We start from the raw sequence: 17499 nt of genomic DNA on the forward strand, positions 1-17499 counted from the left end.
CCTGGTTGAAACAAAAAACAGGTTTTTAAAATTGACGCCAGCCAATCAAATGATTTTAATGATATGGAACCATTGCTGCAAAAAGACAATAAATTAATGGAATTAAAAACAATTGTTTAGCAAATCAAGAAAAAATAACTGCAAAATATTGAATAAATATATAAGTAAAAGACAAAGGATGAAACAAACATACAGCATGAATTCTTATAAATTTTCAGTTCGATTTAAAGGTATAGGGAAAGATATAAGGTAAAGGTTATTGATGTAACAATAAAACCATTAACATTGTTTTGTGGCAATACATTGTGGTGTTAATGCAATCTAGAGTATCATTATGTGCACTGGAGTATGAAAATAGGCTGGTGCAGTAGGTGTGAATTCCTGTGAAATTGCTGTGCCATTATGTGGGTAACTCTGGAAGTGGGGTGCTGACCAGTGAAACAAATCAAATTGGCAACATTCCATATAATATCAGTTTGTTAGATGCTTTCAAGAAATTTCCAGAAACAATAGATGGGAGAAACAAGCTGAAAAATGTGTTGCTGGAAAAGCACAGCAGGTCAGGCAGCATCCAAGGAGCAGGAGAATCGACGTTTCGGGCATAAGCCCTTCTTCAGGAATTTATGCCCGAAACGTCGATTCTCCTGCTCCTTGGATGCTGCCTGACCTGCTGCGCTTTTCCAGCAACACATTTTTCAGCTCTGATCTCCAGCATCTGCAGTGCTCACTTTCTCCTAGATGGGAGAAACAACCAGAGATAAAACTAATTTAGTGGTATTGTGCAGTGAAGCAGGTTAATTAGTAATCTCATTTAAAAATTCCACTGGAGGGGAAAAAAAAGTTAACATCATAGGGTTAACAAATATTTTTTGCCTGCCTTCACAGGAGATGTAAATTTCAAACCAGAAATAGAAGGGAATCAAGGAGGTAATAAAAATGAGGAACCTACAGTCATAAATATCAGCAGAGAAAAAAACTTAAAGAAGTTTAAGGAACTAGAAGTTAAGAATTTCCCAGCATCCAGGGCCTACATCCAAGCATAGCAAAAATAGGAGCTGAAGAGATAAAGTATGCACTGATTACGATTTTCCAAAATTCTTCAGATTCTAGAATTAATGCAGTATTTTGAAGAAGGCAAATGTAACACTGTTACTGAAAAAAGGATGGAAACATAAAAACAGGGAATTACAGTTCTGTCAGTCTGCCATTAGTTGTTGGGAAAATGCTAGAATCCATTATTAAGTCAGTCTTAGCAAAGCACTTTTAAAATTATTGTATGATCAGACAGAGTCAACATATAGTATAAAAAGGGGCTTTGTTTGACAAATTCATTACAGTTTTCTGAGGATGGTACTTCTTAGGATAAAGGCAAGCAACAGGTGTGGTAAGTCTGCAATTACCACAATGCATTCAATATCATATCATATGATTAAAATGCAAGTTAAGGATTCATGCAGTTGGAGGCAATTTTGTTTTGGCAATGGATAGCAAATTGGCTAATGTAAAATGATATATGGGCTAGTGCAGTCCTACTAGTATCTGTGCTGGGACCTCAGCCATATACAATCTATATTAAAGGGGATGAAGAGTAATGGACTAAAGTTTGTAGGTAATAGAAATATAGGTGGGTATATAGACTGAGATTAGGACACAAAAAGCAGGCCAAGAGATATCCACAAGTTGAGTGAGTGGCAGTAAGGTGGCAATTGGACAGTAATGTAACTACGTGTGAGGTAGGAAGAATAGGAAAGCAGAATATTCTTTTCAAATGGAATGAAACTTTTATATGCTGATATTCAGTGAGATTTGGAGTGAATTCAGACAAGGACCAAAGAATGTTAGCATGCAGGTACACCAAGCATTTAGGAAGGCAACTGGCAAGTTAGCCTTCACTCCAAGGGAATTGGAGCACAAGAAAAAGAAAGGTTTCTGCAGTTGTGTTGGGCTATGTGTGACCACACCTGGAGTATTATGTTCAGTTTTCTTTCTTCATGCCCAAGGAAGGAAACAGTTACAGTGGAGGCATTACAACACAGCTCTGCTAGACTGGTTCCTGGGATGATGGAGTTGCTGTGTGATGAGAAACTGAATATGTTGTCCTATACCAGGTGGACAGCTTAGAAGATGAGAGGTGATTTCACTGAAACATACAAAATTTTGAAAATGCAAAGTTTAGGTTTGGCCTGGGACTGTGTAAGTCCTCGGGGAGCATGCTGGGAAGTTGTTGGCTGGGCAAAACATTGGATAAGAGCTTTATGGGACAGGGGGCAGAGGTGCACCTGCCACCTTTCCATTGCTGCTGGCATGTCACTGGCAGAGGGGATTGTGGCCCTTGGTCTTCCTGCTCTGATGTCATTTAAGGAACACTTAAGGGCCTTACCTGCCACCGCCAGTACTTTACGTTAATGTTGGACCACCTACATGATGTTGGCATGTAGGAGGATCAGTAGAGAGAGACTGAGGACCTTCTTGTAATCTCGAGGTTAGGCTTTCCTTGTCAGACATCCTTTGACCCTGAGTTAACCCCATGGCTGCAATGGCCACCCTGTGGAAAGATCTCTCCATATCCCCTCCCCATTTCTCATTAAAGGGTTTGGAAACCCCAATTTAAGGCAGTTGATTTCCTAATTCATGTAAAATCAGGTTGAGACTCCCCTAATCTATGAAGATAGTTTAACCCCCAACTTATATGGTAAACTATGTTGGCATATCACCTTTCCTGCTCACTTTAATTCCACTTAGTATTCTTTTCCTTATGCATAAATCTATCTCCCTCTATACTTCCCATTGCGATCCTGCTCTTGCCCTGATTGATTATGATCTTCCTAAGTTCGAGGTCAAACATAGGGTTATATCAGTTTTAGAGTGTCATTATTGGCTTTGTATGATTTGTATCTTAAACAAAGATATATTTTGGTTACTCTTTCCTCTACTTATTACCCTGTTGCCTCCCACCAACCAAACTGTATCAGGCTCACTTATCTCTTTATGCCAGTTGCTAGTTACTATTAAAAAGTTCAGCTGTGTTACTTAAATGACTCAGAATTTTTTTTTCACCTGGGATAAAGAAACAACTTTTCTCTTGAAAACATCAGGTACATTTAAGCATCTTTTGTTTCATGTCATTGTAGGGGTTTCTAATCCTTTACTAGTAACTCATGGATGCATCTTCAATTTATTGCAGAGTTGGAGGTGTTCATTCAAAGTTCAGTCATTTGGGTTACAGAGTGATGTTTGCTGTCAGCTGCACAGAAATGATTGGGTATTCTTCGCTTTTTGCTCTCTCTGTTTGGAAGTCAGATAATATCTAGGATGGGACAGCAACGGAGGGATAATTAATAGTGGGAAAGATTTCCTTTCAAGCTTAAAAATTTGGGTATTTTAAGAAACAATGTAACCATTACCTACAAAGAATTTCTGGAGGTCACTAATACCATTTCCCTTGAACAGTAGGAACAGCCTAGGCTTCTATCCTAGATTGTCTTGAGTTGACCATGGACTATTCTTACCACTTAGAATGTGGAATTTGGAAGTACATGTGAAAGAACTATCCTTTCAAAAAGCTAACATTCATTTGAGAACCATTCCAAATGATTGTCACAACTCTATTTTAAAAAGTATAATTTCTTATCAATATCATCTGCAACGCACATAAATTTTCCTATAAAAGAAAAATAAATAAAAATCTCTGAGCTGCATTAAACTCATTACATCAATTTTTATTTTGCCTTGCTTAGATATAGAGAAATAAAACTGTCATTTACAAAATATCTAGGATGCTAAGCTATTCTTATATATCATTAGAGCAAAACTGACTAGCCATGTGATTGAGATGTCATGTATCAGCTTTCCATTTTAAGAATCGAAACTTCATTAATTTCGTTAGAACAATGGTTCTCTTCTAGTGAAATAATAGCAGATCATGACATGTAGTGAATAACCTTTAGTACAAAAAATGTCAAAATAAATCAACTTAAAAAATAAAGAGAAATGGAAAGGTTTTAATAAATTTGGAATAAATACTGACTTCAACATTGCATAAAAATAACACAGTAAGAACACTAAAGTGAGAGCACAGAATAGGTCTGACAAGGATGCACTAATAAACCCTTGTCATGGAACCTTTCTGTGTTTGTGGTTTCCTGTGGTCCAACTTAATAATGGATTGAGGGTCATTTCATTATATTTACATATTAAACCTTTCTAATATTTCGGTCACAACCACTCAATGATCTTCTGAGCTACAGCTTCAATTTTTATGATGATTTTTTTTACTTATCAGTGGGAGATTCAGCACATGGAAGTTTGACTGATGAAGTAAACATGAAAACATATGGAACGATCCTCTCTCCCCACCGTCTCCACCCATGTTTGCACTGCCTTTTTATACAGACACACATACACACTCACTCACTCACTCACTCAGATCCTCATTCATGCAAAGAATGGTACAATGTCCTCTGGGTTTAGGATAAATAGCGCTTTATAGCTTTGAACGATTGAACTGGCCCGCTCATCAGCTGAAGTGAATATATCAATACGACTGCACCAGACTTGTCAGCCTCTTCGATGTAAGTGACTTCCCCTGCACAAGAAAGACAAGAAAGGCAAAAGACAGTTATGGAAACAGGGCACAGTCTTTGACATCCATTTGCTTCCAGAAAAATAATTCCAAAATAAAAACATATAGACCAATTTACCACTGAATACATTACCATAACTACTACCCATGACACACATGAAAGACACATATGACAACAGAATAATAAATGCTAACATTTACAGTTGCATAAAGGGTATTTCACTCTCCTATTTCTGCTTTTCACAAATACTCCTCTCCACCTTAATAATGAATAATTCCAAATCCTCTTGAAATGTGCATAATTTTCTTGATAAAACTCAAGAATGTAACATTTCTGCATAGTAAGCAAATATTTATATTATGATTAGATTCCCTACAGTGTGGAAACAGGCCCTTCGGCCCAACCAATCCTCCGAAGAGTAACCAACCCAGACCCTTTTCCCTCTGAATGAAGCACCTAATGCAACGGGCAATTTAGCATGGCCAATTCACCTGACCCGCACACCTTTGGACTGTGGGAGGAAACTGGAGCACACCCACACAGAGAGAATGTGCAAACTCCACACAGACTTTCACCCAAGACTGGAATCAAACATGGGACCCTGGTGCTGTGAGGCAGCAGTGCTAACCACTGAGCCACCATGCCACCCCTGAGCCACTGTGCATTTTATCAGAAAATGCATTGTGGTATATTCTTTGTGTGCTTTCTGTCTGGAACATCTCCATGCTACGGAACAGGAAATTAGAAGCACAATGGGACTCTGAACCAATAAGAGAATCTATGCTTGCCTTAAATACTTCCTACCACACTACAAGGCTCTACGTATACAAGTGAGTAAGAATAACATTAATACCAACTCTAGTTCTTGGTCTATGATGACTTGTGTTCCTGCACTTTTCAAGCATGATGACTGATTACTAAAATGTCCTGTCACTCTCCCTACTATTCAGCAGTACTCATTCATAAAAATCACCAACAACTTAGGAGAGTTTACTGACTGTGTTTCTTATAGGTAGGAATATGTAATTTATCATGGCATCTCCAACATTGCAGCAGGAACTTGTGTTTAATATGATTTATATCATTTGTTATTTGTGGACTCTATAGCCTTCCTGAGAATGATTTTTGAAATATGGCCGGGGACAAAAGAAATTCAGTTAAAAAATGACCTATTTATCAAAAACATCCTTAATAAAATTAATTGCCGCCACAGTACAATGGTCCAGATTTTGTGCACAGTGAAGTAATCACACACTTTGTTGACCTTAAAGAAAGCTGCCCTAAAGATCTAACAAGCTTTTTGGCATTGACTACATACTTACTGCTGTTAATTTAATGCTAATGGCATCTATCAAAGAATCTGAAAACAGTGATTAAAGGATCCAGCCACAGTGATGTCCAACCAGCAGTTTAAACAGCCAACCAAACTGAAGAGTCCCCATGGATAGCAAACTAAGCATAAGCAAACAGGGTTCGCCATTTTAGTTATAATTCTTTCTTTATAATTTTATATAAAATGAAGTGAAGATTGAGCTAATGTCACTAAGGTAGCATTTGAAATGCAAACAATTTTAAAAGAGAAGCTGTTTTACAGCTCTCTGGAATTTTTAATTATGGATGTGGATGGAAGGTGGAGAATTGTGACTTAGTTTAATATTAAGAATATTCCACTAAAAACGGTGCCATCTTTTCAAGGGTTTTAACTGTGAGAAAGAACTTCGGAAGTGGAAGCTCATGTCAATTCTGCAATTTAAAAGTGATTTCCAACACTGGGGTCTTATGCAGTGCACCCCGTTGGGCAGCAGGGAATCCCAGCTATCAATCCCTGGATTTTCATGTTGAAGTATGCATTTGTAGAATCTGTAAATCACTGTTAGTTTCACAAATAAGCAATGGTTAATGCTGACAGTTTTCTGGTTACTACAAATACAAAATCTGGGCCAACATTTACACTGTATGGGCCAAATCCATCTTAGATATGAAAGTCATTTATAAAACAGGATTAAATGCTTCTTGTGCTTAGCGAGAAGCAAATGCAACATCCAATTTTCCAAAGCATTATAACAGCATAAAGATGGCTTAAGAAAGGTGGTAAGGACAAGCCAGGGAACTATAGACCAGTAAGCCTGACGTTGGTGGTGGGCAAGTTTTAGATTAGATTAGATTAGATTACTTACAATGTGGAATCAGGCCCTTCGGCCCAACAAGTCCATCCCGACCCTCCAAAGAGCAACCCACCCAGACCCATTCCCCTACATTTACCCCTTCACCTAACACTAAGGGCAATTTAGCATGGCCAATTCACCTAACCTGCACATTTTTTGGACTGTGGGAGGAAACCGGAGCACCCAGAGGAAATCCACGTAGACACGGGGAGAACTCCACACAGACAGTTGCCTGAGGCAGGAATTGAACCCGGGTCTCTGGCGCTGTGAGGCATTTGGTGGAGGGAAACCTGAGGGACAAGATGTACATGTATTTGGAAAGGCAAGGACTGATTAGGGATAGTCAACATGGCTTTGTGCGTGGGAAATCATGTCTCACAAACTTGATTGAGTTTTTTGAAGAAGTAACAAAGAAGATTGACAAGGCAGAGCAGTAGATGTGATCTATATGGACTTCAGTAAGGCATTCGACAAGGTTCCCCATGGAAGACTGGTTAGCAAGGTGAGATCTCATGGAATACAGGGAGAACTAGCTATGTACACACAGAACTGGCTCAAAGACAGAGGGTGGTGGTGGACGATTGTTTTTCAGACTGGAGGTCTGTGATCAGTGGAGTGCCACAAGGATCAGTGCTGGTCCACTGCTTTTCATCATTTGTACAAGTGATTTGGATATGAGCATATAGTTAATAAGTTTTCATTTGATACCAAAATTGGAGATGTAGTGGACAGCAAAGAAGGTTACTTCAGATTACAACGGGATCTTGATCAGATGGACCAATGGGCTGAGAAGTGGCAGATGGAGTTTAATTTAGATAAATGTGAGGTGCTGCATTTTGGGAAAGCAAATCTTAGCAGGACTTATACACTTAATGATAAGGTCCTGGGGACTGTTGCTGAACAAAGAGACCTTGGAGTGCAGGTTCATTGCCCCTTGAAAGTGGAGTCACAAATAGATAGGCTAGTGAAGGACGTGTTTGGTATGCTTTCCTTTATTGGTCAGAATATTGAGTACAGGAGTTGGGAGGTCATGCTGCGGCTGTACAGGACATTGGTTAGGCCACTGTTGGAATATTGCGTGCAATTCTGGTCTCCTTCCTATAGGAAAGATGTTGTGAAACATGAAAGGGTTCAGAAAAGATTTACAAAGATGTTGACAGGGTTGGAGAATTTGAGCTACAGGGAGAGGCTGAACAGGCTGGGCTGTTTTCCATGGAGCGTCGGAGGCTGAGGGGTGACCGTATAGAAGTTTACAAAATTATGAGGGGCATGGGTAGGATAAATAGACAAAGTCTTTTCCCTGAGGTGGGGGTGTCCCGAACTAGAGGGCATAGGTTTAGGGTGAGAGGGGAAGGATATAAAAGAGACCTAAGGGGCAACGTTTTCATGCAGAGGATGGTACATGTATGGAATGAGTTGCCAGAGGAAGTGGTGGAGTATAAGTACAATTGCAACATTTAAAAGGCATTTGGATGGGTATACAAATAGGAAAGGTTTGGAGGGATATGGGTCGGGTGCTGGCAGGTGGGACTAGACTGGGTTGGGATACCTGATTTGCATGGACAAGTTGGACCGAAGGGTCTGTTTCTGTGCTGTACATCTCTATGACTCTATGACATTTGTGGTCCTATTATTTCCATAAGCATTCCCTACAGAGTATATCTGTGTGTACCAAAGTTGGAAAATAGGAAACCTGTCAGGTAGATATGCAAAAAGCTACAGTTCAGCTGTTATTACAATAAACTATTTAATTTAGATTATAACTTCCCAATTTATGACTTTCAAATCAATTTTGCTGCAAATGACAGATTTGTAATGATATTCTGTGCTATGTTAACTTCCACTAAAGGAGAGAAAAAATATTGATGACTAAAAGAAGAGTGAAGCAGCTCAGAAAGTGAAAATTGTCATCATATATGCCATTTTGCAATTACACTTGTAATATTTAATGAAATGCATACATTTCATGAAACATTGATACAATGAAATGTTGAGTTTATATGTACTTCCAAAACTATAACTGGATATCATGAAAGTAATTCATTCTGATATTAAAGTTGGAGAAATGAAAGCCAATTGAAAAGAAAGAATATTTCACATCCACCAGATGTCTCAAAGCACATTACCAGCAAGTAGCTACTTTTTTGAATTGAATTGATTTGATTTATTGTTGTCACATGTACCTAAGTACAATGAAAAGTTTTGTTTTGCATGCAGTGCAGGCATATTATAGCAAACAGGGACATATAGATCATAGGTTGCTTAGACAGATTGAGAAATACAAGGATATAGCTGCACAGGAGATACACAAAGCAAGATCAACATTAGTAAGGTTAACGTTATTCGATGTGGAGGGGTTGGTGTTGGACTGGGATGGATATAATCTAACAGGTGATGCCACCTGATGAAGGGGCTGCATTCTGAAAGCTTGTAATTTCAAATAAACCTCTTGAACTATAACCTGTGTGACTTCTACCATTATTTGAAATTAGAGAGGTCCATTCAGGAGTCTAATAACGGCAGGAAAGAAGCTGTTCTTGAACCTGTTGGTGCGTGTGTTCAAGCTTCTGTATCTTTTGAAGTGCAGTCATATTTGAAATATTGAAACACTCCAGATAATTTATAAAAGGAAGTTGATTGAAACAAGGGGTTGTTTTGTGGTGGCTTCTATTTCTGGAAAGTATCTGCACACACAGTGTGATGACAATAACTCATGGAATGTTACACAGTGGGATCTTTGATGATCAAGTTCTGAGATTGCATTCATTGGAACTGAGTGGAATTATGTGTACTATAGGCAGCACTCTAGAACATGGATATGCCAACTGATTTCTCCCTTCCTCCTGCATCTCAACCACTACCTGTGTATCTGAGGTGGTCACCAAATCCATAAATGCAAAGGTTGTACTGTCATGATGGCCTGGTTATGGATGATGCAGCAAACCAACACAAATTGGGACAATTCTGCTGGTAAGTATTGGAAAAGCACCTCCGGATCAGTGGGGACAGGTGGAACCTTTGATTCAGCAACTCAATTGTCTGCTCAATCATATTTCCCATGGCAGCATGGCTTGGGTATGTTGACCACATATGGTTGGGTTACAGAGGGGTCTCATGAGCCAGGTGTGCAGCAAGTGGTCCTGAGCATGAAGCAGACATTCTCTGGTTCGGTGTAGTGGACAGCAGAGTGCTTTCAGGATAGCTTCATGAGGATGCTGTGCTGAACCTGCTTGCATACCGCCTGTACACTCATTACCACTGGCAGTGGTGGGCACAGGATGCATTTCACTTCAAGTTCAACTATGTACATACTGGAGCAGCAAGGTTTAAAGTGGCAGTGCAAGCTTAAAATTAGCCCTAATGCTGATTGACATCACAGTTTGCTTACTGGAGTGCATAGCTTCTAGCGTTTACAACAATATTGTCAACATGATGCCAATCTAAATCACCAGAAAATGAGCAGAAACAGAGTGGATATCATTTTGATACTAAAGTTGTACGCTTAGAACCAAAACCATTTTCAAAGTTAGATCTACACAGTACAAACAGAAAAGGAACTGCATCTGTCTCAAACATAACATATTTCTGTCAATGATTTTATGTAAATTCACAAAGTGTAATTTTCAAAATGATTGAAAGCTATATTTCTATGATCTATATTTCTATGGTTTCTAGGCAAGTAGCAATAATGTCAATGCACAGGGAAAACATGGGCTTTAGAAATAAGAAAACAATGCATCATAAGGTGGCAAAGAAAATTAGGGAATTTGAAAGGATAAAATTAAATGAAGGAAAAATATTGATGTAAAAGTACTGACACTATAACTTGTTAATTTTTGCTTTATGAGGATTCCATCTACAATTGGCCTATCATTTATGTTTGTAATGCTCCTCTGGTTTATCCATTTCCTACCTTTGTCTTGAAGTAAAAGCTCACATAGTGTTGTAACCTTTACAGAAACTTAACACAAAGAGCATGGGTTCCAGTACTAGTGTGTTAGCAAGTATCTGAGCTGTCCATCTCAATAACCTACAGATTGTATTAAACAACACATCCTGTCACAAAACTAAAAGAACTGTGGATGCTGGAAATCAGAAACAAAAACAGAAATTGATGGAAAAGCTCAGCAGATCTGGCAGCATCTGTGGAGAGAAATCAGAGTTAATGTTTCAGGTCCAGTGACCCTTCTTCAGAACTGATGGTAGCTAGGAAAGGTTTGACTTTTATGTAGAAGATACGGTAGGGTGGGGGGCAAAGAGCAAATTATAGATGGAGATAGAGCCCCAAGAAAGAGAACAGTTGGACAGACAAAGAAGTGAATAATTGTCAGCCTAGAAGAATGAATACCTGCTAATGGGGATTGTTAGTGGCTAACAAGGGGTGGTGAGTCATAGTAGATCATGTGATAACAAGGCCTGGTGTGTGAGGGTTGCGGTAAGGATACGGGAGAAGGTACCTCAAAACCTAAAATTGTTGAGCTCAATATTGAGTCCAAAAGCCTGTAGAGTTCCTAAGCGGAAAATGAGGTGTGTTCTCCCAGTTTACGCTGAACTTCCCTGGAACACTGCAGCAAGCCTGAGACAGAGATGTTGGCCAGGGAACAAGGTGGTGTGTTGACATGGTGGGCAACTGGAAGCTCAGGGTCTTTCTTGCGGGCAGAATGTAAGTGTTCTGTGAAGTGGTCACTCAGTCCACACTTTGTTGTAGACCACACTGAGAGCAGTGAATGCAGTGACTAGATTGAGTGAAGTTCAGATAAAATGCTGCTTCACCTGGAAGATGTGTTCGGGCCTTTGGATACTAAGCAGAGTAGAAGTAAACAGGCAGTGGTTACACCCTTTGCATTTGCAGGGAAATGTGCATGGGTCTGTTTGGGGGCACTGGAAGTGAAAGAGGAGTGGGAGTGAATAGAAGGGGTGAGGGCTGAAGTGCGGGAGATGCATCAGTCTTGGTTGAGGGCCCTGTCAACTACCGGGAATTACTGGTGCGAGAGAATCCTCAGTTGAGGAAGAAGGTGGACATTTCGGAGGCTCCCATGTCGAAGTTGGCATCATCAGAACAGGTGCGTCAAAGATGGAGGAACTTGGAGAATGGAACAGAGTCTTTCCAGGAAGAGGGTAACTGTGGGAGTCAATTAGTTTAGTAGTGGATATTGGTGGCTGGTCTATACCCAGAAATGGAAACTGAGATGTCAAGGAAGGGAAGGAAGGAGCCAGAGATGGACCAAGTGAAAATGAGAGCGGGGTAGAAATTGGAAGTGAAATTGATAAACTTTTCCAATTCCGGATGAGAGAGGGAATCAGCACCAATGATGCCATCCATATACCAGAGAAAGAGCTGTAAGTGAGGGCCGGAATAGGACTAGAACAAAGAATGTGTCATGTACCCCACAAAGAGACAGGTATAACTGGGACCCATGTGATAACAAGTCCACATGTGAAAAGTTATTCAGAGTAAGGACGAGCTCGGCCAGACGGAGGAAGGTGGTGGTGGATTGGGACAGTTCAGACTTTTTCTCCAGGAAGAAGCAGAGAGTCTTGAGACCACCCTGATGGGGGATGGACATGTAAAGGGATGTCCGTGGTAAAGAGAAGCCGGCTGGAGCCCGCAAACTAGAAATTTTGAAACTGGCATAAAGCGACAAAGGAATTACAGATGTAAGTGATTAAGGCAAAAGCAGGCAGAATGATGTATTTTGTCTAAGCAAAACTATAAGCTCTAGAATCTGCAGCATATTGACTCTGTAAGTAGATTGGAAGAAAATACAAGCATCAGCTGCAGAGGATTTCTTTTAGATTCCTCATACTTCATTGAATTGCCTACATTTTCTTTACTGCCTTTGATTAAGTCTGTACGGATATTCTATCACAATTATAAGTTGCTTGTTAATTTGTTACTCTACTGAGGGCTGCAAAAGAGGAATTATATGATTCTCAACACGAAGCAAATTGCATTTTGTGATTGTCTAGGAGACACAGAATAGCTTCTCTCCAGGGTTCTGATGACTGCTGGAATGCACAATCACTTCCAGGTAAATTGGTGTGGTAACTGGAATAAAGGGAGATGGCAAAATATACCAGATATGACACAGGCACAGCAGGACAAACAGGGAAACCAATTAAGCTGAAAGAATAGAAAATAAAATTTATCCAAATGGACAATAAATAAAAGGAGGAAAAAGGTGCAAGGTAGATCAATTAAATAAAATGAACATGGGTTAGCACTGCTGCCTCACAGCGCCAGGGACCCGGGTTCGATTCCCGCCTCGGTGACTGTCTGTGTGGGTTTCCTCCGGGTGCTCTGGTTTCCTCCCACAATATAAAGATGTGCAGGTCAGGTGAATTGGCCATGCTAAATTGCCCATTGTGTGAGGTCTGGCAAGGGTAAGTATAGGTTAGGGGAATGGGTTTAGGTGGATTACTCTTCAGAGGGTTGGTGTGGACTTGTTGGGCCAAAGGGCCCGTTTCCATACTGTAGGGAATCTAATCTAATCTAAAAAAACTAATGGTAGAGAAAAAGCAAAATTTTACAAAGTACAATGAAAAGGACTTGATTGCTTTAGTTTTGGAACTGCTATTTGAATCTCAAGCATGGTTAACATTTGCTGTTTATTTGCTTTTTTTCATGGATTGAGAAGCTAGGTAAGATTTGGATGATTGAAAATCATAATCCTTTATGTGCAGAGGGAACATGTTCACTGAAAATTGAGTGATGATGATGGAGATTGAGTTCAGTTGAGTTATATTATGCCCCTGTCTATCAACTGGGCAGCATAAAATGCTCACAGGGAGAAGAACTTTTAAACATTCTGTCTGAAAAAAGAGGAAAATAGATGGAAAATAGCAATACAAGGATTAATGGACGTGGAAAAATTAAATGTAAAGCGAGCAAGAATTTAGTCTGAAAGAAGTAGTGAAACAATTTGCGGGGGACTTACTGCTGTGCCAACACTCTAAGTAATGAATCTTGATATGGTGATAGCCCATGATCATTCAAACTGGAAATATTTTATGCCACCCCAATTGTAATAAGATTTGTCTTCTTGTATCAGTTTCAAAGACAATATGAAACATCCCTGACATGGTTAGACTTACTTGAAGCTTCTGGAATCAGTTAATTGTCCCCTGTGCCATGTGAAAAATGTTGCTGGGAAGTAAACAACTAGTGTTCAAGTGATGATAGTAAATGCACTGAATATGGGAGTGTGTAAATATGAATTACTTGCCACAGTCTCGTCAATAATTTCAAACATTAAGGACACCACAAAAATGTTACAGCTGACATTAAACAAGGACAGTAAAAAAGCCGTTGTTCTTTTATATTACCTTTATGAACATCCTTCAAAAGAAGTTCATACTTTTCTGTGAACAAGGAGAAAGCAAAGTTGAGGACGCGTTATTGGTAAAATTTTGGTTTTTGAAATGATATCACCAAAATGACAACCACGCAGAATAAGAAAGCTTTGCATACATTGCTTGATGAAATCTCAGCCCACTGAAACAACTCTGAGGACTGTATATGATCAGTGAAAGCATTAAGACCTCAAGTAACTTGGGATGAGAGAGAATAAAAGAAATTAGCCAGCATGTGTCAAAGATACTGAATACTTGGGGGTAATTAATGATTCATATTTAAGTCCATTAGGGTTGACAATCTCGACTCTCATTTCACCCACGCAAAAATCATGCTCTCTTCGTAGCGAATCCAAGATGAGAAGGAATGTACAAAGACCTTCAAAATGCTCTCTATATAAAGTAAGCAACACAATATGATTAAAGGAATAAATATGAAACTGAAATTGAGCACTTTCTCATTTCTGCTGTAGTTTGTGAATCTGTATAAAGTATGACAAAAAACTTCCCTGATTGGGTATGCTATGTGAAGTTTTCACTCAGAGTCAAATGTCGATTTGAGATATTGTGAGTATATTTCTCAAAATGATCCTCAATCATTTCTATTCTCATGAACATACAGGAACATAAAGACAATACTAACAAAGGAAACATAAATGCTGAATGAATAGGAAAATGATAGGCTGCAGCAACAGCTGGGAAGAAACCAAGAATCAGGGCAGGACTGCCAGCTATGATTAACAACATAGGACACATTGGTGAGGATAATGAAATGAAGTTGAACTATGAATCAGTAAACATGTAAGAATATGCTACATGCTACATGAGCACAAATCTGCTACAAAAGGCAAGGTAACGTTGCTATAGTCCTAGCTGACCACAAGGCTGCTTTCTTATTATGGAGAGGTACTGGTGGTGGTTAAACCTGAGGGTCACCATGCCTCAGGCGAGTGGTGAGGTTGAGAAGATGGGACCTTCATGATAACCTCAGCTGAACTGGAAATTGAATCCATGCTGTTGGCATTACTCTGCTTTGCAAACCACTACCATTAATTGTACTACCTCCAATTGTTTACAGATTTACAAGGGTAAATATTAAATCTCAGATGAACTCAAACAGAGATGCTAACAAAACATGACCACGATGTTACAATCACAAATACACTTCTGATTCAAGTCACACCAGCATTGATATCAAACACAACAGGGCACCAGCAAGGTTTGAAACGGAAGTTTCAGGAATTCTCCTGGCTTCGTAAATGATCGGGTCTGTGTTCAGTTGTTGCCATATTATGTTTTGGATATTGGTAAGTGACAGCTATTTTCCCCATTGTAGAAAACTGAAAACTTATGAACAAATTTTCTTTGCTGTCATCCATTTTGACATCTGCCACTAAACTTGCTTAATTTAGCCTAGTTTTGCCAGATTCAAACATCCTACACAAAATTTTATATCACATTTATGGACTTGAAAAGAAGCTGTCTCATGTTACCATTCTGTTTAGTTCAGATAGATCTTGCTCATTGCTACAGTTTATGCTCCAGACATAAGGTCTCAGAGTTGACAGATGCTTGCTTCCATTATCCATAAATGAGGCAAAGAATTGATATATCTGAAATAATGTCCAAGAAATTCAGAAGTGCGGCATCTCAACTCAAGAATGAATTGATCTGCATTTTGTTGGCACCAACAATCTCTTCTGTCATTGCAGAACAAAATATCATTGGTGCCAGTGATTAGGGTGGGAGCTATGAATCTTTTGCTAGCCTTTCAAGCTATATGAGTACATCACAAAGCAGAAACTTGAAATGACCAAAAACCATAGGATAAAAGTGTTTTATTAAGTGGGAAAGAAACAGCAGGGGAAAGGAAAGAGAGAGAGAGAGAGGAGAAAGATAGAGAGAAAGAACTAGACTACCTTAGATAATATATAGGGAGAAAAGAAAAGAGTATTCCCAACCAGTTAAGACCTTAGAATTGTGCACCTGCCCCAGGAACACAGAATCCACCCCCTTCACTCAGTATTGCAAACGCCTTCTTTCAGCACTCTGGAATTCCCACGGGATTGCCATCTCTTTGAATTTTTTTGATTTTCAAATATATCCCCATTCCAACTGAACTATCCAGCCAAGGCAAGATTGGGACCCGCTGCGTTCATTCATAGATTTTTACACTACAAAAACCTTCTGGTTGGTAATGCGTGTGATCTTGCAGATGGTTTTGCAAGAAGTTCCTCTGTTTGCTATTTTTAATGCAATCAATCATGGACATATTCTAAATGAACATGTTTACATTATCTGCAGAAGCATCAGAAGAATTTTTAATGAACACTTTTACCACATCATGACACCTAATGGTTAATTCGATGAACTGGGTGCGCTCAGAGTCTTATTGGGAACTCATCTTGGGAAATCACACTCATGACTTTCTGTCCATTAAAATTTATACAGACAAAATAACAGCTTGAATACTTCCAATTTCCTGAGATACACTCTCTGATATTCTACTTTCCACTGCTAACCATTATAGAATATTAATAGCACCATATTAGGATGAAAGTACCATTTTTTAAAAAAAACAGCTATTAGAAGTCTAGGTTTGATTTCAGGAAATATAGAATATAAAAGGCAAGTGCTGACGATAAGTTAGTATTAAACTTTTATAACATTTTTGTCACAGAACTGCGCTTCTCTTTGGAGGACTTAGACAGGGCACAATGCAGACTAGCAAGATGTTGCCTATAATGCAGAAATATGAAAAAGAAGAAACAGTAAAATAAAAATTGAATATTTAGCCATAAGAGCACAGTTTATGGGATGTGATAAATGTATCTATAATGTTGGAAAAATGGGACAGAATTGAAGCAAACTGCTTCCAGAACTTGAGGGCCAAGAATTAGTGGTAGTCACAGATACATGACTAAACAACAGACAATTAGAACAGAGGATGGAAGAAACCTACTTTCACAGAGAATTGTGAGGACCTAGCTTCTGCATCAACTAATAACACTTGAAATTATGTCAACATTTCAAGATTGATTTGGAGAGGGGAATGAAGGAAAGGTAGCATGGGAACAGTGTGCACTACAACTATGTACATGCATGGAGGGCAGACACTGACACAGACTGGTTGCCTCAAATAAGTTGTTTTTTGTGTTACAACTTCTACATATGTACAGCATCCAGAACTCTGTGCCCCTTGAAATCAAAAGAGTAACATATCCAAGATGTAAAACCTTTGGATCTGACCAATGACTATGTACATGAAAAATGTGTCAAGTCAAAATTTGTTAAACTCATGCTTCTGAGATCTGATAGAGATTCTTTAAAAGTCAATTTTGCAAGGCATGTTTACAAAACTCACTCTCCCATCAATCAGCCTTGTCCACTAACAGGGA

At 39.1% G+C, this 17499-nt stretch overlaps 1 protein-coding gene across 6 annotated transcripts in view; it reads right to left on the reverse strand.

Moving 5' to 3' along the window:
- Window positions 1–686: 686 nt before the first annotated feature.
- The window catches only part of LOC140482864 (regulator of G-protein signaling 7), a 440481-nt gene continuing 423668 nt past the window's right edge, over window positions 687–17499 (reverse strand). For 5 of the 6 annotated variants that reach the window (XM_072580575.1, XM_072580577.1, XM_072580574.1 and 2 more), the window contains one exon: window positions 687–4585. In XM_072580575.1, the coding sequence (XP_072436676.1) occupies window positions 4535–4585 (51 nt within the window). In that variant the 3' untranslated portion in view covers window positions 687–4534. Of the gene's footprint in view, window positions 4586–14074; window positions 14111–17499 lie in introns of all 6 variants that reach the window. The other variant, XM_072580578.1, reaches the window with a different exon arrangement.

The sequence above is a fragment of the Chiloscyllium punctatum genome, chromosome 11, assembly GCF_047496795.1.
Source record: "Chiloscyllium punctatum isolate Juve2018m chromosome 11, sChiPun1.3, whole genome shotgun sequence".
In the NCBI taxonomy this organism is placed as follows: Eukaryota; Metazoa; Chordata; class Chondrichthyes; order Orectolobiformes; family Hemiscylliidae; genus Chiloscyllium; species Chiloscyllium punctatum.